Source organism: Erigeron canadensis, chromosome 5 (assembly GCF_010389155.1).
Source record: "Erigeron canadensis isolate Cc75 chromosome 5, C_canadensis_v1, whole genome shotgun sequence".
Classification (NCBI taxonomy): Eukaryota; Viridiplantae; Streptophyta; class Magnoliopsida; order Asterales; family Asteraceae; genus Erigeron; species Erigeron canadensis.
The window spans coordinates 28,791,902-28,819,580 of record NC_057765.1 but is presented as its reverse complement, the minus strand read 5'-3'; the positions used below and the strand labels follow the sequence as shown (position 1 = coordinate 28,819,580).

The 27,679-nt window shown below is 34.1% G+C and overlaps 2 protein-coding genes and 1 pseudogene across 2 annotated transcripts; 1 reads left to right on the top strand and 2 right to left on the bottom strand.

Moving 5' to 3' along the window:
- The first annotated feature begins 5,038 nt into the window (after positions 1-5,038).
- Positions 5,039-9,148, top strand: LOC122601507 (flocculation protein FLO11-like). Its single transcript, XM_043774262.1, has one exon. It carries the CDS (start codon positions 5,039-5,041, stop codon positions 9,146-9,148), a length of 4,110 nt encoding a protein of 1,369 aa, XP_043630197.1.
- A 1,556-nt stretch (positions 9,149-10,704) lies between these two features.
- Positions 10,705-14,880, bottom strand: LOC122601506 (annotated as a pseudogene).
- A 767-nt stretch (positions 14,881-15,647) lies between these two features.
- On the bottom strand, positions 15,648-22,356 carry LOC122601505 (cell differentiation protein rcd1-like). The gene is made up of 9 exons (XM_043774261.1): positions 22,189-22,356; positions 21,621-21,689; positions 17,450-17,539; positions 17,124-17,166; positions 16,924-17,033; positions 16,723-16,827; positions 16,246-16,436; positions 16,070-16,139; positions 15,648-15,862 (listed from the first exon to the last, which is right to left on the bottom strand). Exons 1-9 carry the CDS (start codon positions 22,354-22,356, stop codon positions 15,791-15,793), a joined length of 918 nt encoding a protein of 305 aa, XP_043630196.1. The 3' UTR covers positions 15,648-15,790.
- Between the last annotated feature and the right edge of the window lie 5,323 nt (positions 22,357-27,679).

Below are 27,679 nucleotides of genomic sequence, written 5' to 3'. Positions count from 1 at the left end.
GTAAAATCAAAATTGAATAGCAATTAAGCTTTAGTTTAGGGTTTGAAGTCGTAGGGTTAGCTAGGCTAACCTTATGACTTCAAACCCAAAACTAAAGCGCGGGCCGCAGGCCCCCGTAATCACACTTCCCCCGCGGATTAGCTTTTAGCCCCCAAGGGTTTAGATTTTAGAATGCAACTTTTCTAAAATGTATGCATAAAATCAAAATTGATTTTGCATTAATTTTTAACATTATATATGTGAAATCAATTTTGATTTTACACATATAGTCTTAAAAAGACACTTATACCTTAAAACGTACATACTTGAACAAAATCATATATGATTTTTTATAGCTTTTTCACGCTTTATTCTTAAAATCAATTTTGATTTTGAATGGTTTTTTTTGTATGAAACTCATTTGATTTTGTATAGTTTTTGATTTTGAATCATATTTGATTCAAAATCATTTTTGAATAGTTGATTTTGTATGCATAAAATCATTTTTGATTTTGAATAGTTGATTTTGTATATGTTTTTCCCAGTTTATGCGTAAAATCATTTTTGATTCTAGGCAGAAGAACACCGGTAACTAAAACTTCAATACAAAATCAAATTTGATTGTAGAAACAAAGTTATAAAACACAAATCTATAGAATCTATATACAAAATCAAATATGATTTTACTCATACAGTTACAAAAACAGAAATCAATAAAATGTCAAACATAATCAAATATGATTCTAAACATTAAGTAAACAATAACAAATAACTTACATAATCAAATTTGATTTTATTCAGAATTATAAAGGTGATTAAATCATATTATCAAACTTTGGTTTAGACATTTCATCAAACACCTTGTATGCAATAATTAATCAAATATGATTTGATTCTAAATCATATATAAGAAACTTTGGTTTAGACATCTTATCAAACACCTGGTAGGCAATATTGTACCAAACAACAAAATTAATCAAATAACTGATAAAATTTAAAAAATTCAAGATGTTAGAATAGATCTAATCACATGTTATTTAATTACATTGGATTATCACATGACAAATTTCGAATTTACATAAAAAAAAGTCATCTATTTATATTTAATAGACCTTCCATTGTTTATTAACATATTCAAGATCAATTGATGATGATTGATGGAGATGATGACGACGACAGAGACAACGATGGTTGTGCCATTTTGATTGAACACGTGGTGGTGGTAATGATGTTGCTGCTACTGATGAGTTCCCAAGAGGGGGAAGAGAAAGAGATCTCTGTGTGTGTGTTTTTTTGGAGCTGAGAAGAGTAGGGAATGGAATAATATGTCAAATGATGAAACTACCCCTCTATGTTGTTTTTTTTTTTAATTCTGAGTCGTGGATTGCTTTTGATCCAAGGGCTGAGATGCAACACTTGGGTTTCACCACTTATTGTGGTTTCTTCTGATCACAACTCCTAATCAATATTGAATTTAATGAAATTAAAGTTGTAATTGGTGAATAAGACTAATTTCCGGTTTAAATATTTTTAAAAATATATAAAATATCAATATCTAGTTCTTTACTTTTCTAAATATTGAATGAAGTGTTTAACATATTTTTTTTTAGACAGGGTTATTAATTGAGTAATCAATCTTTATTTCTCGCAAAGATAGGATCGAGGTCTTTTTTATTTTTATTTTTTTTACCTTAACTAGTGTTATGCCCGGCCGATGGCCGGGGATAACACCTATTCTTTGGGTTTGAGTTTTAGGATGCAACATGGCTATATGTTGTTAATGTTTCTGGTAATACTATGCTTTAAAACAGGTTAATGGCTACTGATTAGCAAAGTTCTATAATTACATTATAGTGTAATGTGTATTTAGTACACGAGTAGGTTAGGTACTTCGAAAACAAAAGTTGTAACCAACTTATAGCTTTTGACTCGCAAATGATAAAGGTGTTTAGCTAGTAAAAGTAAAAAGAAATAGGAATAACAATTGTAGATTAAGTTGTAACGGGAATCAATTGAAGCAACAAAAATGTTCTCTGCCAAGGACAAAGACAACAGATAATCTTGAAGAAGTCATGTAAGCTAATGATAGATTAAGGGTAGACTGATACATGTGGAACCTACCTAAATAAGAAATGTTTAAGTTTGTGTTTAAGTGTTAAACCCAATCTATACTACTATATAAAAATTATAATCTCATGTTGAAAATTTAAATAAAATAGGACATGTGAATTCACTAAAATACCCTTAATGAATTACATCACCAAAACTCTTAATATTAAATTACACTATTAGTCCATTATATTATAAAATATCTATACTAACTCCTTTAAATCAAATATCTTTACCTCACCAATTGATGCCGTCACCATCTGTCACTGTCATCGCCGGATCGCAGCCGCTTTGCGTGGGTACCATGCTCGTATAAGATTATTAAATGTTAAGTGATAGTTATATTAGATTAATATATAAACGTTTGAAAGCAAAAAAAATTTAGAAAGAGTGTAAATTAAATGTTGAATATGTATATTGAAGAACTCAAATTTTTTAGGGTGCTTCAATGTTATTGATAGTTTGTTGTATTTAGTATTTTTATTTCTATTAACGTGGCAATTAGATGATCAGGCCCACGACTAATTTTGGGAGTGGTGATTGATACATTGATGGAGTGAAATACTTGTACATTCTATGCTTAATTTACTTGTATTTTACTGTTAACACAAAAACTTTTTAAATAGGATATAAATTAGAACCTAGAATTAGTTTTTCTAGTTTTTACTTTAATAGAGGTAATATTGTTCATATATCAATTTTTTACTTTAATAAAGATAACATATTTTACATTTTAATCTTTATACACTATTAAAAATGATGATATTGAGATTTATAATACGTGAAAAACAATATTTGAAGTTAGTTAATTTTATCAAAATCATGGTTTTATATCTCAATTATAATGATACTTTTTGAATAAAATAAACCAAAACATGCTTATAGACAAATTCCACTAAACTAAATAAAAAAAAAATAACCCTTATTAATTTTAACAAAAATAAATACAAAACAGTTAATCACCATCACTAACCAACCCATCAACCATAACTAACAACCACCGGCCGGCGACACACACCCACCACCGGAACCCAAAAACCGGTGCCGGAAACATCCCAACAAAAATGTCATTAGACCCACCATCGGATCTTATAAAAAAATCCAAAATCACATTCCGAAAAGACGCTAAAATTTCATCATCATATAACAAACAACAAACCTTAAATATTCCAAACATACAGACATCATTTTTAGCCTTAGAAAAGACATCATCATCGTCATTGTCAGATGGTGAATCTATAAGTTGTAAGAATTGTAACTATAAGCTTTTGAGAGGATCACACTCACTTATTTGTATATACTGTGGACAATGTCAGGCTAATAATTTACGTCCCGAATCTATCGAGTTTAAGTCCACCGTTGGGTATCGTTGGTTACTTCGTTCGTTGGAATTAAATGATTCGGTTAGTTGGCTTTTTTAAATTATGTCATGAAATGGTCTAAATTTTGTTTGTCTCTGTGTTAATGATTGTAAGGTAATGTGATATGAGTATCATGTATGTATGTAGATTTAAGGGGACTATTGTTTAGGGGCAACGGTCCGTACACCACTTAACATACTTTAGTTGTTGTACTGTACAACATCCTAAAACATAACTGTTGTTATATGGTTAAAAGTTGATGGTGTACGGATCATCACTCATTGTTTAGTTTAGGCCTGTTATAAGCCCATTTGGTTAGGGTGAGGTAAGACACTTTTCTTCTTTTAATTAAAGGTACCGGGTTTAATCCTAGGCACTAACCAGTAATATTTGGGGTAGTGTAGGAAAGTAGAGTAAGGGGCAAGGGTGCAGTCGGCAAATTACATCGGTTCCTTCCATCGGCTAAAATTGGCAAATCGGTTCCCTTGCCCCACATGTATTAGCACTTTTTGGCAAGGCTAGCATCGGCTCCCTTTGGCCTATTGTAATGAACGTTGGTAGCTTGCATAGTTAATGTTGGGAGCATACCTTTTTTTTTTTTTTTTTTTGTCTTTTGTGTAATAGATTTTTGGCACAATTTGGCTCAATCGGTTCCCTACACCCTTCATATTGGCAAACATTTGTTTTTTTTTTGGCACTTTGATTGGGAGGCCACATGGCATGTTTCTATTAGTCCATTTTCTTGCCAAAACTTGCCAATTTGCCAAAAATTGGCACTACACCCTTGCCCCTAACATCCGGCCGTTCAACTATAGCTATGATCATTTTGAAAGGGGGTGAATTCCGTATCTTTCCTCTACCAATTAGGCTCTTACTGATTTTTATACAAGTCATGTATATGCAAATTTGGGGGCTTAGGTTTCTGTTTAATTTTTTGAAGTTTATGGCATCATGTGGACAGCTACGTTGGCAAATGTACTACTGTACATATGCAAAACACTTTTTTGTCTTTCATTTAAGTCACTAGACTTGCAAATATATTCCATATTTTTGAAATTTCAATTCGTTAAGGTGACAACATTTTGTAAGTTCGGTTACCAGGGTGGAGCAAGTTTACGAGTTACATGACTTTGTCCAAAAAAATTTATTGCTTAAAATGGTACATTTGTGAAGGAACAGCTATAGATGGCATTACCCTTAAGTATGTGAATATAGGTTGTTAGTAGACATGTTATCCCTGGAATAAATGGTCATTTAAGAACAGTACTTGGGTTTAGACGCGTTATAAGAACAGTAATTACTGATCTTTACGAGTCTCATCAATGCGGATTTGAGGGACTAGCTTGGGTTTAGTTTTTTTTTATGAAGTGTATGATTGCTTGTTAACTATTGTCATTTTGGGGAGTTTAAGTTCAGTACTTTTCGTCCCAATGTTAGTGAATAACTGAATTTGATATGAATCTCATTTATAAAAATCCTGGGTTTTCTGTTTTAATGCCTATTTTTTCATTTTGACGGGATGGGGATAAAGTTAGTAAATGTAATATACTTATCATGTATGCAAATTTGGGGACGGGCTTTGTTTTGAAATGTGTGACTTCATGTTGAATATAGAGTTATTTTCATTAACTGATTTAGTCTTATGCTTTGACTATATATATCAGGAAAGAATTGATACCTTTTTCGAAGAAAATAGAAGAAATAAAGGGGGAACTCCTGCGGAAGAAGGAATACCTTTGGCTGAGCTCTTTGATGTGCAGATAACATGGCAGGATGAGCATGATATGCCTGAGTCTGGTCGTGTAAATAAGATCTTAGAGCGTTGCGATTCTTTGAGTTTTGATAAAATTGGATGGGAAAATTTTGCTACAAGTTCACAAAGAGATAGTGGCTCTGATGTATCTGAAGAACAGTCGGCTGGTAGCAAAAATGATCAAAATGATGCCTTTAGAGATGATGAAACTATCAGCCTATTTCAAAATGATTCTCCTCGTGAGACTGATGCCATATCCAGTGCCTCATCTGAACATAATTCAGAAGTTCAGTATGTAAGCTCCAGGACACAAGATGAGGAATCTAAAGCAACTGTGAGCAGGAATTCTTCATCTGGAGATGATACAGAACTTCATACAGGGGTTTCTAATGCATATTTTGATTTCAGAGGAGATTCTTCACCTGCACACAATGTAGCAAATCAATTGGCTGAGTCTAGGATACAAACTGATGATTCGAAAGCTACTGTAAGCAGGGATTCTTCAGTTGGAGATAATGCAGAAGTTGATGTTGGGGATCCTAAAATAGAAAATGAGGATTCTGATGCATCCATTGATTTTGGAGGCGATTCTTTATCTGGAAACAGGACAGGACCTCAAGTTGTTAAATCCAGGAGGACCAGGAAACAAGTAGAGGATTCCAAAACTGTCTTAAACAGAAAATCTTCCTCTGGAGATGACTCGGAAATTCCATCTGTGAGTTTTAGGACGCGGAATGAGGATTCAGATATATCCTCTGATTTGAGAGGCGATTCTTCACCCGGACATGATACAGACATTCAAATCGCTAAGTCTGGGAGACGAAAGCATGATTCTAAAACTGATTTGAACCAGGAATCTCCGTCTGAATGTAATGAAGAAGTTCAGTCTCCAAATTTATTCACACAGATCGGGGATTCTAAAATTGCTAATGTATCCTCTGATATGAGAGGTGATTCTTCATCTGGAAGTGATGCAGAAACTCGATCTGTAGGTAACCGAAAACCAAATGACCATTCTAACACTACTGCCACCATATTGCCTCTTTTGAAAAAGGATTCTTCGTCTGAAGATGAAGCAAAAGTTAAGTCGTTGAATGTTATGACACATAGTGAGGATTCTAAATCTACTGCAGCAATAATTCGTGATTTGAGAAACGATTCTTCCTCTGAAGATGAAGCGAAAATCAAGTCGTCGAATGTAACGAACCAAAATCAGGATTCTAAACCCGACTCAAGAAGGGATTCTTCGTCTGAAGATGAAGCAAAAGTTAAGTCGTTGGATGTAACGACTGATAATGATTCTAAATCTACTGCCTCCATAATCCCAAATTTGAGAAGTGATTCTTCCTCCGAAGATGAAGCGAAAGTTAAATCGTTGAAGGTAACGAATGATAATGAGAATTCTATATCTACTGCAGCCATATTCCCTGATCCACAAAGGGATTCTTCGTCTGAAGATGAAGACAAAGTCAAGTCATTGAATGTAACGGCTCATGATGAGGATTCAAAATCTACTGCCCTCATATTCCCTGATTCAAGAAGGGATTCGTCGTTTGAAGATGAAGCAAAAGTTAAGTTATTGGATGTAACGACTCATAATGTGGATTCTAAATCTACTGCCTTTATAATCCCTGATTTGAGAAATGATTCTTCCTCTGAAGATGAAGCAAAAATTAAATCATTGAATCTAACGACTCATAATGAGGATTCTAAGTCTACTGCCTCCATGTTACCTGATTCACACAGGAATTCTTCGTCTGAAGATGAAGCCACAATTCATTCAGTAAATGTTATGACTCAGAACAATGACTCTAAAAGTACTGCTGCCATATTCCCTAATTTGAGAAGGGATTCTTCGTCTGAAGATGAAACAGAAGTTAAGTCGGTGAATGTTATGACTCATAACGAGGATTCTAAAATTCCTGGTCTTTTCTCTGATTCAAGAGGCGGTTCTTCCTCTGGAAGTGATGCAGAAAATCACTCTCTCAATTCCAGAAAACAGAAAGAGGATTCTTCGTCTGGAGATGAATCAAAACAGCATCCCGTGAATGTTATGCCTCTTAATAAGGATTCTGAAACTCCAGCTGCTTTCTTCAATTCGAGGGGCGATTCATCATCTGAAAGTGATGCAGGAATACAATCTCTAAATTCCAAGAAACAGAATAAGAATCATATAACTACTACTGCCATATCCTCGGATTTGAGACAGGACTCTCCATCTGGAGATGAAGACAGCATCCAGTCACTGAATTCTATCACTCAGAACAATGCTTCATCTGACGACGATACAATGCTTCAATCAATATATTCAAGTACTCAAAGTAAGGAGTCTAAAACTAATGCTGCAATATCATCTGATTTGAAAAGGGATTCTTCATCTGGAGATGATGCAGAAATTCTTCATACCACCTCACACGCTGATTTGAGAAGAGATTCTTTTTCTGGAGATGACGCAAAAATTCAGTTTGTGAATACCGAGACTCAAAATGATGAATCTGAAACTAATACCGCACCCTCTGATTTGAGGGATGATTCTCCATCTTGGCGTGGTGAAGAAACTAATATGAATTCTAGGAAATCGAATGAGAGTTCAAAGCCAGATCTTAGTAGGGATTCTTTGCCTGGAGATGACATACAAGTTCGGTTAGCGAATTCTATAGCTCATAATGTGAACTCTAATAGTACTTCTTTATCATCTGATTTAAGGGGTGACGGCGCACCAAGAAATGATGAAGAAATCCGTTCTGCAAGTTACACGACCCTTAATGAGGCATCTAAAGCTACTGCTTCTGTGTCCTCAGATATTAGAGGGGATTCTCCGTCTCCAGATGACAAGGAAATTCAGTATCTGAATGCCAAGACCAATGACGAGGATTCTAAAACGGATGTGAGCAGGAATTCTTCATTTGGGGATGATACAGAAGTCCCGGTTGTGAATTCTGTTACTCGTAATGTGGATTCTACAAGTGCTTCTGTATCATCAAATTTGAGAGGCGATAGTTCACCTAGACTTGACGAAGAAATTCGTTACGTGGATTCCACGACACAAAACAAGGTTTCCAAATCTACTTCTGACGGTGACATGGAAACTGATTTGGTAAATATCAGTACTCAAAATGATGATCCTAAAGATGCTGTATCTTCTGATTTCAAGGGTGATGGTTCGCCTAGCCATAATGAACAAATTCAGTTTGTGAATTCTAATACCACTGATGATGTGTCCCTTGATCTGAGAAGGGAACCTTTGTCTGGAGATGACACGGAAATTCAATTTGTGAATATCAAAACTCCGAACGTTGATTCAAAAACTGCTGTTGTATCTTCCGGTTTTAGTAGTGATGATACTTCCAGACATGATGCAGGAATTGAGCCTACGAATTCCAGGACTCAGAATGATGATTCAGAAGCTGTTTTAAGCAGGGTATCATCGTCTAGAGATGATGCAGAAATTCAGTTTGCTAATCCCAAAAGTCCGATTGAAGATATTGAAGTAGGCCATTCTAAACCTACTAGTTTAAGTGGCAGTTCTTCATTCAGAGATGATGCAGATATTCAGCCTGTAAAATCCGGGACAAAGAATGAGGATTCTAAAACTGCTCCCATGTCCTCTCATTTGAGCAGTGAGTCTTCATTTGCAGATGACACAAAAGTTCAATCTAAATTCCGCATGCAAAATGAGGATATTCAATCTCAGGTTGTGTCTTCACAATTAAGGAGTGAGTCTCCTCCTGGAGACGATACAGAAACTTGGCCTATCAAATCCAGTTTGCAGAATGAGGATTTTAAATCAGCTGACTCTTTTGAAGGTTCTGAAGTCAATCTCTCTGACCACAGGGATCCGATTCCTCGTTACATGGAAGACTTGGATAACGAAAGTCTGAGTAACAATCTAGACCCCGTTCAAGATGATGACAGTATTAAAGATAACCCCACTCACAAAGATTAAACGTGGGGTAGTTTGATTTGGTGGTTATTGCAAGAAAAGGCCTCACCAGGTGATCTGAAATTCTGAATGACGCATCTTTGGTTGATGTTGACAGAGAATCAACCAAGATGCTATCTAAAGGAAAAGCAGTGCCAGCAACACTGCTGTCTCTCGGGGCTTAGCATTTACGGATAATGTACATAGTTCATCTTCAGAAATTAGTGATGTAGATTGAATTGAAAAAGCTAGATCGATGTTAGAATTTACTGCATAGAAATCTGATTCTTTTTTTTTCTTCGATCATATGTTACTCAAATAGTGAATAACATGTTCTGATTAGTACCCACATAAATCAGGTACCAGTTTTTATTAAAATGTATAATCCTTTCATGTGCTCAATATGATCATCTTTTTTAATTACAGATAACCTTAAAGTTCGCAAGTCAAAATTTTATCCAACTAAAGGTATGTAGGTATATGACGATACATATATATATATATATATATATATGACCATTCGTTATGTTTCTTTCTATCCAATTGTGTTTACATGGGTTATCTAAATCCCGTGCTAGTCATAGATCATATTGTACACTTGATATGGAAGTTGGAGAGCAACAAACTCATGGGCATCAAGTAACGATCCAAGTATATATTAAAAAAGGTGACCATTGGAGCTAGTGAACATGGAGCACTGGTGCAGTTCACTTGTTTAACTAGTCGAGCATTGGTTGGATGAGCTGTTGATGAAAGAGTAAGAAAATGCCCAAAATACCTTTAGTCAAACATGCCAAGAAATCCCACAAATCGATCTGAGTACAAAATATCCAGAACAGAAACTTGACTGGACCAGACTAGAAAGTTGGCAGAGATTTAAAACATGAGACACGATATATGTAAGTCTTTTTTTAGTTTTACCATGTTAAACTAAGTTTCACTCGGAGAAATTAACCCCTTTTACCCATATTTTTACACTATGCACATTTGCTAAATCATCAGCCCAATTTAATTTGTTTATCACTTGATTTGACCCATGATCCAAACCAGCCCATTTTGCCAGGCCTAATAACAGGTGATGAAATTATAATCAAAATACAAAACAGTGTGTTGGCCCAGCACCCATCCATTGTTGTAACAGCCGCGGGTTCAAGTCCCTTTATGATCAATGATTTTGCTTTATTTTCATAAAGTTGAACCGGACCAGCAGACCAGTCCGGTTTCAGAACAGTGCAATCACGTGTCATGCCCATTTTTGTTACAAGGGAGAAATATAAAAAGAGAAACATATCCTCATTTGTGACATGGAAAAAAAAATTATAGCACAAACTGGTTTAAAAAAAAAAAAACTGATAACTAAAATTAAGACAATCTATAGTTAGCATAACATGCAATGAGATGCAAAATAACTGACCAACTAAATTGATACCCACTCTTGATGTGGTTGGGGCTGTAGCTCGTTTTGAAACAAAACGAGTGTGATATCCAAATTCCGAAGTACCGATAATAGTTTACCTTTTGAGATTAAACAAAAAAAAAACAATTCCATACTCCATAATCCACATCTACAGCTCATAAGATCATTTAAAGCGCTTTTCCAGTCGATCATAAAGTCTTTTTTGCTGCAACAAAACAAGTTGCATTAGCATGATATTAGAAAATGGGTTTATAAATGTTATACTCCAGCTGTAGTATTTGATTATGACAAAACATATAGAGCTAACTTATACCTTTTTGGATACAGAAGGTGAGATTTTTCTACACACTTGCTCAAAATGTACAGCTTTAATAATACGTGGTATGCTACCCCAGCCGCTTGGCGATTGGGATGATGAGACTGATGTCCCTTCACGAGCAGCAGCAGCAGCCTTTGCAGCTTTAATTTTTCTATCTCTTTCCATAATCGAAGCTATGGTAGCTTCATTTACCTGAATATTTGGAAAACAAGTCAAAGAAAGGTTGAATATGTTAATCACTTGCATCATTTATAGGCCCTAAAACGTAGCTTAGAAACAATGACACTGAAATGGCGTCACAAAAAGCGTAAATAAACTTGTACTTCATGCATGCACTATTAACAGAACAGTTATACGAACCAACGCTTTCAGATCGGCTCCACTTAAACCTGCACAAGCCTCACTATGGGCAATAGCAACCAAGTCCACATCGTCATCTAGTGGCTTATTCTTACAAAGAGCTTTTAAGATCAATGCACGCTCATCTCCATTTGGCAGAGGGACATATATATGTTTCCCAAATCTTCCAGGTCGTAGGACTGCTGGGTCCATCACGTCTGGCCTATGAGAATTTTAGCATCAGTAACTCCAATCGTTTGTCATGAATACATTATTTAGAAGAAAAATATTATATGTTGCACCTGTTGGTGGCACCAATTACGTAAACTCCTTTGCGTTGATCACGACCGTCTAACTCTATCAATAGCTGCAAAAATAAATAAAAAAAAGTCATCTCTTGGATACATTAAAATCAGGGGTGAGCAAATTTTTCAGCGGAAACCACACTGGTTAGAGGTGGCAATTTCGACTCATCTACTTATGAATGAGTTGGACTGGGTTGATTGATTTCAAAAAGGTCAATTGAGTGAATTAGAAATTCTTAGGCAAAAAGAGAACGGGTAAAACATCGTGAAAGTCGATTTATCGTGCATACAACCCTAAGAATGTATATCCAAAGATTAGATTATAGTAACAAAATTGTCTTTTTAATCATAAGTAACACAGTAATCTAGAAAGATAAAAAAAAAAAAAGTTTTAAGTTAATCCTATTTTGACACATCACCCAACCCACCCATCATGCTACTTTTAATGCACAATGAGTCACTTTTAAGGTATGACTTGCTAACCTGCTTTGAAACTCGCTCAGCAACCCCTCCTTCCTTTCCACGCTTTGTTGTCAGAGCATCAACCTGATATAAACATACATCAAAGCATCAATAGTAATTCCAAAAAAGTTCTCTATCAAGCATAAATGCCATTACAATTTTGAACTGCGGTTCAATTTATAACTAAGGATTGGTGTAATACAAGTAACTGAATTCTAAGAATGAGCAGACAAAAACCTCATCAAAGAATAGAATACATGGAGAACATGTCCTTGCATTGCTGAATATTGTCCGAACTGCCAATTCACTCTCGCGTATTTGTTCAGGAGCTCAGGTCCCTTTACAGTAAAAGAAAATTACCAATTTGTTGATAGAAATCATCAAGTCAATAAATCATTGAAGAAATCAGCCGGTAACAGACCCTAATATGTATGAAATTTGCTCCTGCTTCATTAGCAATAGCTTTAGCAATTAATGTTTTTCCGCAACCAGGAGGTCCCCAAAGCAAAAACCCAGTCTCTGAATCCATTCCATATTCCTAAAAGAAACATATTTAAAAACAAAGATCAACTAATCCCTTTAAAAGTATCACAACAGTTTCACATTGCATTAGGGGCAAAATTAACCTCATACTCTTCGGGATCTTTTATAGGCCTAACTATGTGAAATTCAAACACTTCTCTCAATGAATCAAGACCACCGTCTTCCCATTTGACATCTGGTATGCTAGAGAATCCTTCTCTTTTCGAAGAGGGTTGAACCAGTTTAGCGGCTGCCTGCAATTTATTAAAACATAGATCATGCATTAAAATTAAAAGCAACAATAAAACAAAGTTGTCAATTATCCAACAGCAGATGATTCTTATTACCTCAGAATCAGACCTTGTGATTCTGAGTTTTTCCATCTCTTCGTCCTTCCATATTGCCTTCCTCAACCACTCAAAATTGTCTTCAGTGTCAGCACCTTCTTTAATAAGTTCCAACTCCCTTCCATCAAGAATTCTGTTGATAGCTAGATTACCAGCTTCATTCATCAATGCTGATAAATCAGCTCCAACAAATCCTGGAGTTGCCCTAGAAAGTTTTACCAGATCAAAATCACCTTCAAGTTTCCGATTATTTGTAAGCACAGAAAGAATATGCACTCTAGCATTTTCATCAGGGACACCTAAACAAATCTCTCTGTCAAACCGTCCCGGCCTTCTTAATGCTGAATCAAGAGCATCGGGTCTATTTGTAGCACCAATTACCAAGACATGTCCTGTTTGTCCATCGGACGTGTAAGATTCATTTATGCAAGTCATCAACTGTGTCACAATGCGCTGTTCCATCCCTCTCTGAAGGTGTTCTCTTTTTGAAGCAATTGCATCGATCTCATCAATGAAAATTATAGATGGCGCAGTTCTATGTGCTTTTGAAAACAGCTCTCGTATGTTCTCTTCTGATGCACCTGATGATTATTAAATGGAACGAGTCCTTGTTTAAACGGTTGAGCTAAGTATGAACTTGGGGACAGAGCAAATTAAAGCATATATCATCTAAGGCTATGTCATATAAGGAGTAAATTTATGTCTGCCCGTTTCTTTTTTTAGTCATTTAGTGCTGAGTGTATTAAGTAGCTGAACGTATTAAGAATGCATTACGAATGTCTGTATTAAGTAAAATATAAGTAATTGACGGTTATTTTTGGGTATTAAGTCAAAAAAAAGAAACATAAAATTTGACTGAATGATTAAGTTGTTAACTATTAAGTTTATTAAGTTAAAAATAAACAAGCCTGCATGCATGGTAATCTGAGAATGGTAAATTACAAAATGCTTCCCATGAAGTGCTTACTATGTATTTTTTTTCAAAATGCTTCACAATATCGTAAATTTGGACAAGACCATTTACGTATGGGTAAATTTTACTCAGTCTAATAAGGAAATAATTGGTCAGAATCATAATTCGAAATTATATTGAGGAATGTTAATTTGAATGAACATCTTTATAATCTGTTGGCTTTATATATACAAAGCTTCAATAGTTTAAACTGATGGAATAAAACAAATAACTTTCACAACACATATTTAATTAACCAAAATTCGCAATGAATTGAACCCTGAAATACCAGAAACCAACTCAGTAGCGGAAACGTTGTAAAAAGGAACCCGTGCCTCGTTAGCAATAGCTTGAGCCAGTATAGTCTTGCCACACCCTGGCGGTCCGTGCAACAATATCCCAGTCGTTGGTGTCACTCCAAGCCTCCTTGCCAACTGGGGATGAAAAAATTGCACAATCACTTCCCTCATTAACTTTTTCAACAACTTTTTCATTCCACCCAAATCCTTCATTCTCGGCCCCCGATCGTTATCACCCGACCCTCCTTTATTCGATTTCCACTCTCTACCTTTAACCACACCTCCTCCGGCTTCCTTGATCATCCTATTAACTTCTTTTTTATTACTAGTAACAACCTCCAACTCTACCACATTCTCATCACCCGGCTTTTTCGCATCCATTTTCGAATACTTGTTCCGTAACATATCTTTCATTAAATCAAACTCTGCCTCCATTAATTTTCAATCCATCATCCTCATCCCCAGTAGTCATCGAAACCGCACTTTCTTCTCCGTCTTCTTCACCAGAACCCGATTCCTTCCTTTCTCTCCCGTCAACTTTCTTGCTTTTCTTCCTCGCCGGCATGACGTCATCATCATCGTCGTCAGTTTATTCAAACACAGGCGGTTTTAGATTCCGTTCATGGTTGTTGGTGGTGGTTGGGTCGTAGTCAGAATCTAATGTTTGTTTGACCAGTCTTGCAAAGGGTTGAAGTTTTTGGCGGCTGTATTGCGGGTATCTGGCGCGTAACCGGTCAACGAGCTGGTCAACGCGGGGAAGTGGTCGATGATCTTACTGACGACCGCTTCCTGGATTTCCCCATTGGAAACTGCCGCAGCTAAAACCCTAAAAAATAAAATAAAAATTGAGCGTATATTAATTATAGGTTTCGAGCGTATATATATAATTACCATTCTTGAAGCAAAATGGAGATCCCTGATTTTTAGGAAAATCCTTTCCTTCTCTCTACGTTACTTGCATATATCGGGCCTTGTGTAACAATGGGTTGGTGGCCCACTGATAAGGTATTTGACTATCCGCTAACCCATTTAATATATTTGTAGGAGTGGATTAACGGTTTGGACCGTCTTAGTCAAACATGCCAAAGAGATCCCAGAAATCAATCTAAAGAGTTCATTTTCGACATGCCTGTTATGGTTACTTTCTTTAGTCATGTTAGGTCTGTACCTCCCCAAAGTAGCCCATACACGACACTTTGTCCACTACGACAAGACATCGGATGTAAGCGTCATCATTTTTGGACATGCGGACATATGTAGAGTAGGTACATGGCAATCCCACCAATGGCTTATGACAGAGCACATACAATGTTTGTTTGTGCACCGGGTCCATTGCGGATTGTAGGATGGACCAGCCATATTGTTGTGCTTCAGAAAGCTTCCGCTTTGCTAAAATAGAGATTCATGGTAATAAGTTGTTGTAGTTGATAAAAATAATTTATATCCATATTTTGCTTTTGTAAAAATCATCCATTTTCATGTTAAGAAAAACATTCAGAAACCATATATTGTAATGCAGAGTACAATACTTTCAAGTTAAACAACTTTAATAACCCACATACATACTCAACCAAAATTAACGGTCATTAAGTTAACATATAAGACTGGTTTTTATTGAATCTAAAAACTTCTTAGAAAATGCATAGGTTTCCTTTGTAAAAGATGTTTAGAGACTACAGAAACATCCTATTAGTAGCTGTTGGATCAACCAAATGTCCTGTGAACAGTCACATTGTGGAGCACTTGATCAGCAAGTCTTCGAACAGCCATGTCCTCCTACAAAAAATAATCAATCAATCGTATGTTTACGCTAACTGGCCTAGACTATTTACTTCATATTGTGTTAATCTTTTACACAATGGTTACAATTCTTTATGGCATCTACTTCTATATGTTTAATGTCAAATCACACTCCCATATATCTATGTACGTTTAGATGTATGTATGCATATATGTATGTTTGTTTTCATATAGAAAACTTACACAAGCAAAGTTGATGTATGCAGGATCTCTCAATTTGGCAGGGTAACATTTGCTCAACGCATCACGTGCCCTGTGCATTTGACCACCATGAGTTACAATATGATATTTGATATTGATATACTTCGTATGTATAAAGAAATTTCAAGTTTCCGGGAGTCAAAATTTACCCGACTGACCTAGACACATCAGTCAAACGCATAAAGCAGGTTAATATATGTTTCAGCAACTGTGATGGTGGTTTTCCAGGAAACTGGTCTATGGTATTGGCCAAAACATTAGACACTGCATAAAACCGTTCTGGGAATGTCCCACAGTATCGCTGCCCCTCTTCATACATCAGAATCTTACTAATTATAAAGGCTGCAACCTGCATAATAACTTCTTTCAAGATTAATAACTAGTAAAAGGCTGAGACTAAAGGTGCGGTCATTTTCACTCTTTTACTTCTGATTTGTTTGATTTGAGTTATTTTAATCTCAAGTAAAAGAATTGGCTTAAAGCCTTACAGGGACAGGTCAAACAAGTAAAAGACACTAAAAAAGCAATTGTATTACATTGACCTCTAAAAAGTCAAAATGCCTTATTAACTTTGTTTGGCTTCAACATTTACCCACCCATCCATTTTGCTATATCTAGCTAAGATCAACGCATACCGTTTTTGCCAGTTCACCTCCCACTTCCATGCACCGAAGGCACAATGGAAATAGTTCCGTTTCAAGAAGAAAATGAATGATATCTGGGGAGTTTGTATCTTCTGACTGTCATAGAGTGAAAAAAGTTTAATTTGGAGATGACGCGTATATATGAAAATATACTAAATAGAATGGTTAGTAAAATGAATGAATAATTGGTACCTTAACCAGCGCCCCAATAATACCTAAGCTGGTGAGGCGCAAATAGTCAAAATGCTTGACGTGACTCTCAGTAGTGTTCATGAATGGGTAGATGTAAACAGGCAGCTTTGCTGCAATATCTCATTTGAAAAAATTGGGTCAGTATTACAATCAATTAGAAATTAAGAAATAGTTTGCTAGGAACATATTGCAGAAAATACCTTTCACAATCTTCATCCTTGTTTCAGGATGCGTTGCCATTGCCTGCAACACCAACAAATTACATAAAATTTGAGGTTCAGTATAGTATTTAACATGACATTGACCATCGGTGGAACTTGGAATACGGCTAGAAGAAACAATCACTATTTTTAGTCTCATTACTTTTAGTCTCGACACATGTAAATATGAACTTTTCAGTTCTGCGTATTATTATTGTCTACATATTTTTAAGCGTAACTTTATTATCAGATGATTTATTTTCTAAACAGTCACATATATGATATAAGTGCGGCTGAATGTAAGTGACTATATATATATATATGACCTGAATCAAGGCCAATGCATTGCAAACTCTCGTGGCTTCTTTCCGAGTAAGCGTAGGAGGTGACAATAGCTTGTAAGCCGATAAAATCTCCTGCAACAGTTGAATAATGTAGATTTTCAAGCAAAAATAAATAAGAAGCTCCCTGTATATATGTGTGTGTGTATATATATATATGTTGAAATAACATGATCAAACAGCTGAAGAGTATTCGAATTTCGATATTATGATACAGCAGTACTTAATGTTGAATACTTAAGTCTTTGATACTGGATTTGCTGTTTCTTTATCTTCCCAGGCCAGCAGAATTTTGGAAACTTCGTCACCAATAAACAAAATATCTATTTTGCTGCCAAAATTCTAGTACTTCTAATATGACTTGCAATTGGAGCCATAGAAAAACTGACATTCAAACTAGAATATAAATAATTAACCTAATTAATCAATGAATGCGGTCTAACTGAGATTGTCCCATGATTTTAGAACTTTTTTTGGCATCAGGTTAAGATGTTAACTACTAAGTGGCATTTTGATGGTAGGATAAGACTGACTATAAGGTCATAAGTTCAAATCTCACAAAGGAGGTTTTTTTATATTATTATTTAGTTTCTAGTTGCGTAAATTAAGGCATTGTTAACTAGTGAAGATATAATCGGGTGTTATCCTCGTGACACGATGATATTCTAGTGGTCCAAATTTGTCTAAAAAAAATACTAAGGCACATTAGATATGGACATGAGGTTCTTGATTTTCACATACGTTATACATTTATATTGGCAAAATTTAAAATTTAACTTGATTTAACAAAAACTAATTGAATATTATCTATACTATCTAATAAAACAAACATCCCTTTTTTTCCTTAAACTTTATGTCTTCGAAAAATCAAAAATATCTTTCTCCTTTATTCACTAATTTAAACATCTCCATCTAATATAACTATAATACTATTTAATGAAATAATTTAGTAATTTACATTATAGATCCCCCAACACTTAAAATAACTACAATATCACCTTTAACATAAATTACTTTTACATTCAACACCAGCGTCGCCCCATCACTGTCCCCACTACCGCCCCCACCACCACCTCCGCCATCACTACCCCACCGCCGCCGCATTGCGTAAACATAAGTCTAGTAGAATTTTACAAATGTGTAAAAAAAAAAAAATAATGTGGAAATTTTATATCAAGATCAAATTAGGAATTTAGAATAGTTAATGTAAAAGGTTTCTTTGGATAACCAAATATATTTTAAAATACGGAGTAATTAATTATAATTATTATTATTGTTGTTACTTTTACTCCATGGATATTAATCCGCAAATTGACAAAATACGTCTAATGTCTAATTTAATTTGTCGAATGAATCGCAAGCTATTATTGGCCATATTCCAACAATACAAGCGAGGATATATCCCAAGCTTTGGTGTGTGATTTTCCAAAAATACGAGTCATGATCGCAAGCTGATGTGGTTTGAGATTTTGCAGAAATACAAGCTATGGTTTAGATTTTCCAAAAATGAAAGTCATAGTGTGCAACTTTTGAAATTGTAGGTCATGGTTAGCGATTTTTGATAGATTTTTTTGAAAACTTAAGAAAAGTTGAGAATTATCATTTGTTTCAATCATTTTTGAGTATTTCAATTCTCTTTATTAATTTTGGTTGCTTTTGCTACTGCCTCAATGTTCTCTTTTATTTATTCAGTTTTATTTGCTAAATATTTTTAATTTTCACTTTGACTTTATAAAAGTGTATTGGCGTAGCAAGAAAAGGTTAAATATTTATGAATTAGGTTATTATCACATGAAAATCTGGAGGCCTTATCGTGTTTATGAATAAGGAGAAATATTTATAATTAAAACTCAGGATATAAATGTTTGATAATTAAATGATAATATATGAGTGAAGTTAAGTACATAAATACAATCAGTCTTACATATAAAAGCATAGCGATTTAAAGTTTGGTCTTTGGAACGTAACAAATTTATATTTGAATTAACTATTAACTACTTTTGAAAGTCAAACATATATTCAATGTATTTTTATTATTTATATTTATATTATATATAGCCTTTATGATTATAAATATAAATTTTAAGAAAGATCATACTTAACTTGCATAAAAAAAAATTATAATTAAAAGTTTACTTTCTAAAATTTATAATAAATGTATAATTTTTTAATTCATCTTAACTTTTTTTAACAAAATTCAGTTAAAAAATGTATGTATGGATACATGAATTTAAAAGTTAATTTTTGATGATTGAAGTGTGATATATATATATATATATATATATAATATTAAGAAGGGTAACAACGATGGCAATATGGTGGTAAAAACGACTAGTGGTGATGGGGGCGATAGTAAATGGTGGTGGTGGTGGCGGAGTTGAATGGTTTAGGTAATTGATGTAAAAAGATAGTGAAGATGTTTTAAATGATAAAAACCGGTGATATAAATTAATTTATTAAGGATAAAATCATTATATCGACATGGGTTGTAATTTTTATCTTTATCTTTATATATAGTATAAGGTAAAGGTTCATGTGAAAACTACTTGAATTGAATGAACCATGAGAACTTCCAAATTATAACTTGATGTTCATATGTAAATGATATATGTGAACTTATTCGTTCACATACGAACAAGTCAAATTATACTTAATACGAGTAATACATAAGTTCATATGTACATGATTTTTATATGAACCTTACCCTATAATATAATATATAAAAGTTTGTTTGTACTTTAGCATCTCTTTACAAATTTACGATCTCAATTTTTTTAAGAGCAAATTGTAGTAATAAGTTTTAGACAAGATGCCAAAAGAACTAACATTTTATGTACATATTATAGTTTGCCAAATTTGCAATCTCATGTTCTCATATATATTTTCTTTTAGAAAAATGCTAAACATTACATAATTACCTAGTAATTAATAATCCTAACTTGTTTTCTAGTTATTCAATTACAAAATATCGAAAGTATTAAATTCAGGGAAAATGATTAAGCCTCCTAACAAAATAGCCTAAAAATCTCCCTAACTATTGAATTATGACATGTGGAAAAATCAAGAGGCAAGTTTAGGAAAAAGAGTTAGTGGATACCACATGTTATCTTCTTAAAGCGTTAGGAGGATTTTTATGCTATTTTGTTAGGAGGATTAGTCATTTTCCTAAATTCAGATAAAATAAAATGAAAAAAGTGTGATAAAATTAAATTAAGATATTATTTTTAGAAAGAATTTATCTACATTGTTTCTTAGACCATCTCTAACCGTTCACATCAAATTCAGTTTTGAAACACTTCTTTTCCCTAATCTAATTGAACTTTAGGGACGATTTAAAGCAATCATACTCGATTTGACCATTTTTAGTTTTTATTTTTGACGATATTTTTCTAGGTGTTAAAATGGTGATCATCTCTTACAGTGTTTACATTGACATTTCACATTAAGCATTAACGAATTCAGTTTTATGGTTATGTTAAAGTCTACTAAATAAAGTTGATAATAGATAAAACCACTTGACTTACGATTATACATGTTATTTTATATGTGATTCACATCACATGAAAAGCATGATTAAATAACCTTAATTATAGTCCAGTAGTTGATAGGTGATTTAGATACTATAATCTCTATCTATACTACATTATAAAGCATTTGTTTCTTCAACTTTTCAACTTTAAGTAAGTAAAAACCCAATAATCTTGGAAAAAATCTCAACCACTCATTTTTTTCTCTCTTCTCATATCTCAACCTCATTTTTTTTTTCATCCATAAATCATTTTATTTCTCTAGTTCATTTAAAAAAATTTATCTCAAAAACCATACATCGATAAATTATAAAAATTATATGGGTGTTCTTAAAATTTAATGTTTTTTCATTAGAAATGTCATTCGAGATACTTTCGACGAATTTTCAAATCCGATGGCGGAACCCGTAAGGCTAAGGCATTTGACTATCACACTCTATGACCTATCACCTCCTATGACCAATCATACTTTATGACCTATCATCCCCACACGCACGAATACTTTGTCTCGTTTATTCAAAACAGAAAAACAGTATAATTGGATCAAAATCCATACTTATGTTCATCCAATTAAGTTCATTATGCTTTCATGTAATGGATTTCGAAGCATTAACTAGTAACATTTGTACCTGTAGTAGAATGTAGGATACATTGTTGGCATTCCATAGTAGCACTGGCATGTCTTTAATTCTTCGTTCCTAAAACAAAAGATTGTAAATTAATTTTTGATATTAAAACTATAAGATTCATGGATTTCGTGTAAGATTTTTATATATGCATTCTAACCATGTGAATCATTTTTGGATTAAAAAAAAAAAAGAAGAAGAAGAATTGAAGAGGAAGAAGTTAAATACATCATAAAAGGTTGATCAATATGCATGCTCCATTAGTTGATAAATTAAAATAATGGACAAAAAAACACTTTAAGTGACTAAAAATGTTTTAAGCACAAGATAAAAACATATGAATGCAAAAGGAATACAAACTTCAACAAAATAAGAAAAAATAATAACAATAATAATAATATTTGTTTGAACAAAATTGAAAGAGAAATCAACAAGTTGAATAATATGTTCAATGTTGGAAAGCAATATATAAAAGAGAAGGAATAGTTATGCTTCAAAAGCAATGTAATTTAAATCAAACATTCCTAAGCAACATGCATGTATATATATATAGTCATACATATACACATACATGCACCTTGTTTAGTATTGCAAGAGCTTCTTCTCTGTGCAATGGTTCATGAAGCAATTGTATGCATTGCTCTATCTTGGCATGATCCGCGGCTGTAGAGTCTGTTGGCGTCGTGCAATACGACACACTGATTGGATCGACATAAAGTGTTTCTGGCAAATTCTCCATGAATCTTATACTTATATACGCAAACACAAAAACTCTCTTTTCTCTAGCTCTAATTGGATTGTTTTGCTTCACTTGATCGATACTATATTGGAGTGTCAAGCTGCAATGGAGTGGCTGGCTACTTATAAGTAGTATCAATGGTGAGTGAGGGAGAGGATGCTAAAATGACACGATGTGGGATTGAAAATTGTTTGTATTTAACAATTTTAATGTGTTAGTCATTCAAGTTTCTTGTGTAGTAAATTACATTCCCTGGATATTACCAAATCATATTACAAAAAGTATACTCACCTTTTAGACAAAAAGTTAAGCACAATTTGGTTCACATGTAGGAAACAATTAATATAGCATTATCAATTTTAGTTAGATAAAGCTATCAGTAGTTTAGTTATTTTAGGAGTTTGAGTGATAGATGTTGTAAATTTAATTATTAAGTGGATCATGTTGTTAGGTGATAAGTGCATTGAATGATGAAGGGACATTTTAGATACATTAATTATGTAAATTAAGAGGAAAAAAAGAAAATTAAAAATTAAGATCCTCTAAAGTTGATATATCTTCATAGGTGAAGTTAAATAATTCTCAACCTTTGTATTGAAATCAAAGGTTAACATTCAAATATCAAATTTAAATCTTGACATTTGATTTTTATCCAATGGTTGAGATCTCACCAACTTTATCTATAAAGTAAATCCAACTTTAAATGATCTTTATCCAATTAATGCTTTATATAATAGTATAAATAAGTGTTATATGTCTTTTTTACTGTTCATTAATTAATTAATAGGGAAAATTACATAAATCATACCTGAGGTTTGTTCGAAACTACACTGATCACACCTATAATTTAAAAATTACGCGAGACATACCCATCGTTGTCAAAAATTTACATTGACTATATCTATCGCTGACGGTCGTCTATTTGGCCGTTAAGTCAAGTCACGTGCCATGCATGTGAGGTATCAAAACTGTAATTTTGTGTAAACTTTAGGTATCATCTGTGTAATTTATTCTAAAAAAGTTATTAAAATATTTATATTTATATTTCATTTATTAAAATGGGTAGATACACTATATTAAGATCCATTTATATTTATCTTTTTTAAAAGCCTTCAAAATAAAAAATTTATGAAAGAAAGAAAGTCATCAAACGATATAGGTTTAGGCTTAGAAATTCCAAGGTCAAACTAACGACTAACCTTGGAACTTCAAACCCAAAATGCTACATATTGCTAATCTAAGGTGAAGTTCTATTCTAAAACCGTGATGAGTTTTCGACTTTGCTTTACCTTTCTAATCTGAGGGGGATGTCATCAAACCATACGGAAAATTATTTTGCTTTTTAAAATAGGTTTTTATTAAATGGAAAAAAGCGTTTAAAATAAATAAATAATAATAAAATGTTATAAAAGTAAAAAAGTTAGTGGTTCGGGTCCTTGTTTTATTCAACATACACATATAACAAAATAATAATGATATATACAATAATAAATGCATTTTTGTATCAACTATTTTTCTTAAAAAATAAATTTCATATCTACCCAACTTAATAACTGAAGTATAAACCACTTGGTCTTAGATCAAGTGGCCACTCGGGGCCCTCTTTGGGGGTTCTAAGGGACGAGATGTTGGCTGGGAGACCTGGGATCGAATCTCAATTACCCATGGTCTTGGGCATTTACCTCTTCGACCGCGTGTGGGCTGTGTTATCGCACCCTTGGTCTCCGGGGTGCCTTGGGGTTCCAACTGCTAGCATATTGTCCGCTTGAATGTCACTGCTAGGGTTCGAACCACTAACAAACTAACACTCCATTCTAAAAAAAATAAAAAATAATAAGTGAAGATGGGAATGATGGAATCACTGGTTGGTAGCATATTTAACCACGGGAAGAGTAGACATGTATTTATGGATTAAAGAATGATGAAACTGAAGTAAGTAAAGAAGTTAACACTAAGGATGATTGAACCCATTAACCATGAAGCTCTTCTATTATATGAACACCATGTTATGATGCGTTTGGCTACCTTCGAGTTGCGAAGTGTTAAATTTGTGCTTGGGCGTAAGGAAAACGTTCAGACTTTGTTTGAAATTATCTTTCCTAATCTTAGGTACTATGCGGCGCACAAAAGCAATATGCAGCGCATATTATGAGTTTTAAGATTATGCGGGACATGTGCACACGCACAGAAGTTACTGTTTAGAAATGCTCGAGTTAGGCGGCGCATGCATCATCCATGCGGCGCATATTTTGGTCTGTTTTGGATTTACGAGTCGTTTAGTTTAGATTTCGTTACGAGATGATATATGACGATTGGGACGAGTATCTTCATGTGGAGATTCTTCCTTCTATTACATGAATGTATGGGAACTAACACGTGAACCTTTCTAGCAGTTCGATCGCTTATTGCCTACGCCGGTGTGACGTAAAGGTGATGTTAATATCCTATATTTGTACAAAATCTTATATATAAGATAACGAGTTTTTCCCCTTAAGAAAAGTTAAGAGGTAAGAGGATGGAGTTATTTATGGTTTCTTAAAGCATTTAGAGTAAAAGTATTCAAGAGCATCTGGTTCCGAACTGATCATGTTCCTCGCCTATGTGACTTGTTCATGTAAGGCAAAGATTATATTTCTAAAGCCAAGGCCACCTATAGTTTTGAGATGTTCTATTAATGTTCTCGGTTTTGTTGCGATCGTGAGGTCGAACCTTCAATTGATGTGTGACTAGTTCTACTTTCATGCAAATGCACCTTTCGTTTTGTCCTTGCTTATAGGAATGAGTTAACGTTTTCGATTGTGGGATGTATCTCTTTCTATAAGATAGATGTACGTTTTTGCTACCATTTGTTGATAATGAAAGTCCTGCTAAAGTTATTTCTACCCTCATAATGATCCTATTGAGTTTTACGAAATACCTTTATGATAACGAATGTCTTTACTGTGTATGTATTTAAGGGATAGAGTCTAAAGTTTTCCTTAGATCGCTCAGTCATTACGTATAATGATGACAAGCTTGCCTATTATGAGTATGATAAAGAACATTATGTTTGCTTAAAGAGCGTTATTACGATTTTCAACTCGAGGAGGCTTATGAACTGTGGCAATATGCTTTATTGGATGCCGCATGAAATGTGATATGACCTATTATGATACGAGGTGTAGTAGATTTTATATGTTGACGTGTGATAGGGTTAAAAGCCAAGAATAAACACCGAAAGCTTTGCTACAAAATAAATAGTTAAAGACCCTTTAACGGAAGTGTGAAGTCACGTTATCATGGACTAAAAGACAAAGATGCGAGGGAAGCTAAAGGTATTGATATGATATGAGCCATTAGTAGGAAGGTTGTCCATGAATGCTTATTCTTGGTGAACAACCGCACCGTTACATTAGACATGAAGGAAAAGATGTATGAAAAAGAAGTTATATGAAGCTCTCGTTTTATTCTTACCCGATGACATAGATGTTTTTGGGTTGTGATTATATGCATTGAGACAAAGTCGTTGCTTATGTGTTACGTCAGATGAAGCCTTATGAGAAGAATTACCCACTCATGATAACGAGTTTACTGAAGTTGTATTTGCATTGAAGTGGTGGGGACACTACTTATATGGCACTAAGTGCACTCTATTCACTGATCATAAGGGCTTACAATATGTGTTTTCTTAGACGTATATGAATGTGAAATCAAGCACCATACGGGTAAAGCTAATGTTGTGGCAGATGCTTTGAGTCGAAAAGGCGAACTATTAGTAAGATATGTTATGCATCAAAAGTTATGGCAAGTCGACCCTTTGTTCAATGAAACATGTGAGTCATAGTAGCAAGTTAATAAGGATATGTGTCGGAAGGTCTTGTCCGCCAAATGAATAGCCTTCGTTGAATATAATGAATGTACTACTTGTGAAGGTTGAAGGAATGAGGTGATTACTTGTTTTGATTTAAAGATTGAACCAAAGAAAGGACGAAACAGATGAAAGGTAAAGTGAAAGTAGAAAAGACTATGTAAGAAGTTCAATGAGTTTGGCTATGCTAAGCGGAAGAGACCCATAGGTCCTAATATTGAACTCAACCAAGTGGTACAAAGGTGTATGCTGGTTTGAAGCCTATTTTAATTATGATGACCAATATCAAGAGTGATGTGATAGTGTGTGTATAAAAATGTGTGACTTGTGCTCAAGTCAAACCTGAACACTGAACGCTATATGGAAAAAATTGCAACAATTGGTTTCGAAGCAGAAATGTACTTATATGATGGCTACGGATTATGTGACAAAGTTGTTTATAACCCCTAAACACAATGATGCGATATGAGTCGTAGACTAGTTGATAAAAATGCTTCCTTTCCTCGTTACTCATGAGTATGTGCACATAGTGAACCTTGCCACTTACTATATAGATGAAGTAAGCATAGAGTTCCTTTTACCTAATGTGTATGACATAAAAGGGTAAACTCTTGAATATATATGATATGTGTAACATCTGTAAAATTTGACCCGTTTGACTTTTATTAAACGTGATTTAACATGATTATATGATTCTTGAACCGTTGAACTAAACGTGTTGAATGAACTATTTGTTTTCATAGTTTAAATAGTTAATTTATTTAAATATGAATGTAAGACGTGCTTTTATGTTAAAAAAGGCTATGTGAACGTATTGATCGGGTTAGAACATGAAACGATTTATATGATATCTAGAAATGTGATTGGGTGATCCATGGGTCGACCCATGACCTATGAATCACCACCATTGACCCAACCCTATCCAAACTCCACCCAACCTTACTCTTACCCTTCTACTCATTCAATTCATCCTCCAACCCCCTTTCTCTTCCTCACTAAATGCTTACACCTATCTCTCTCTAAATCCTTGTCTCATTAACTGTGTTTCAAGCTAATTTAATACTAGAATAATAGTTAATATCATCAAGTAATCATCATCTCAAAAGTTGGAAAGTCAAAGTGCAAGAAATTGGATAATTTAGCTCAAATTCGGATTTAAGGCTTCTTGAAGGTTTTGGTAAGTTAAACATGCATTAATATGACCACTTTATGATTGTAAGACTAGTTCTAATCATATTCAAGTGTTTTCAACCCATTCCTAGGTCAAAAAAATCGTTCATGGGCCAAAATTAGGGTTTATTTGGGTAAAGTGGGTCAAAAACCGGATTTGCATTCATTTAAGGTTGAAGATCGAATCCAAGGGGTGGGTTATGATTGAAATCGTGTTTCTAATCCAATGCCATCGATCCCTGGTCAAAATTCGAATTTAAATTCATCAAACACAGGAATTAGGGTTTTTCAATATTCATAAACTTA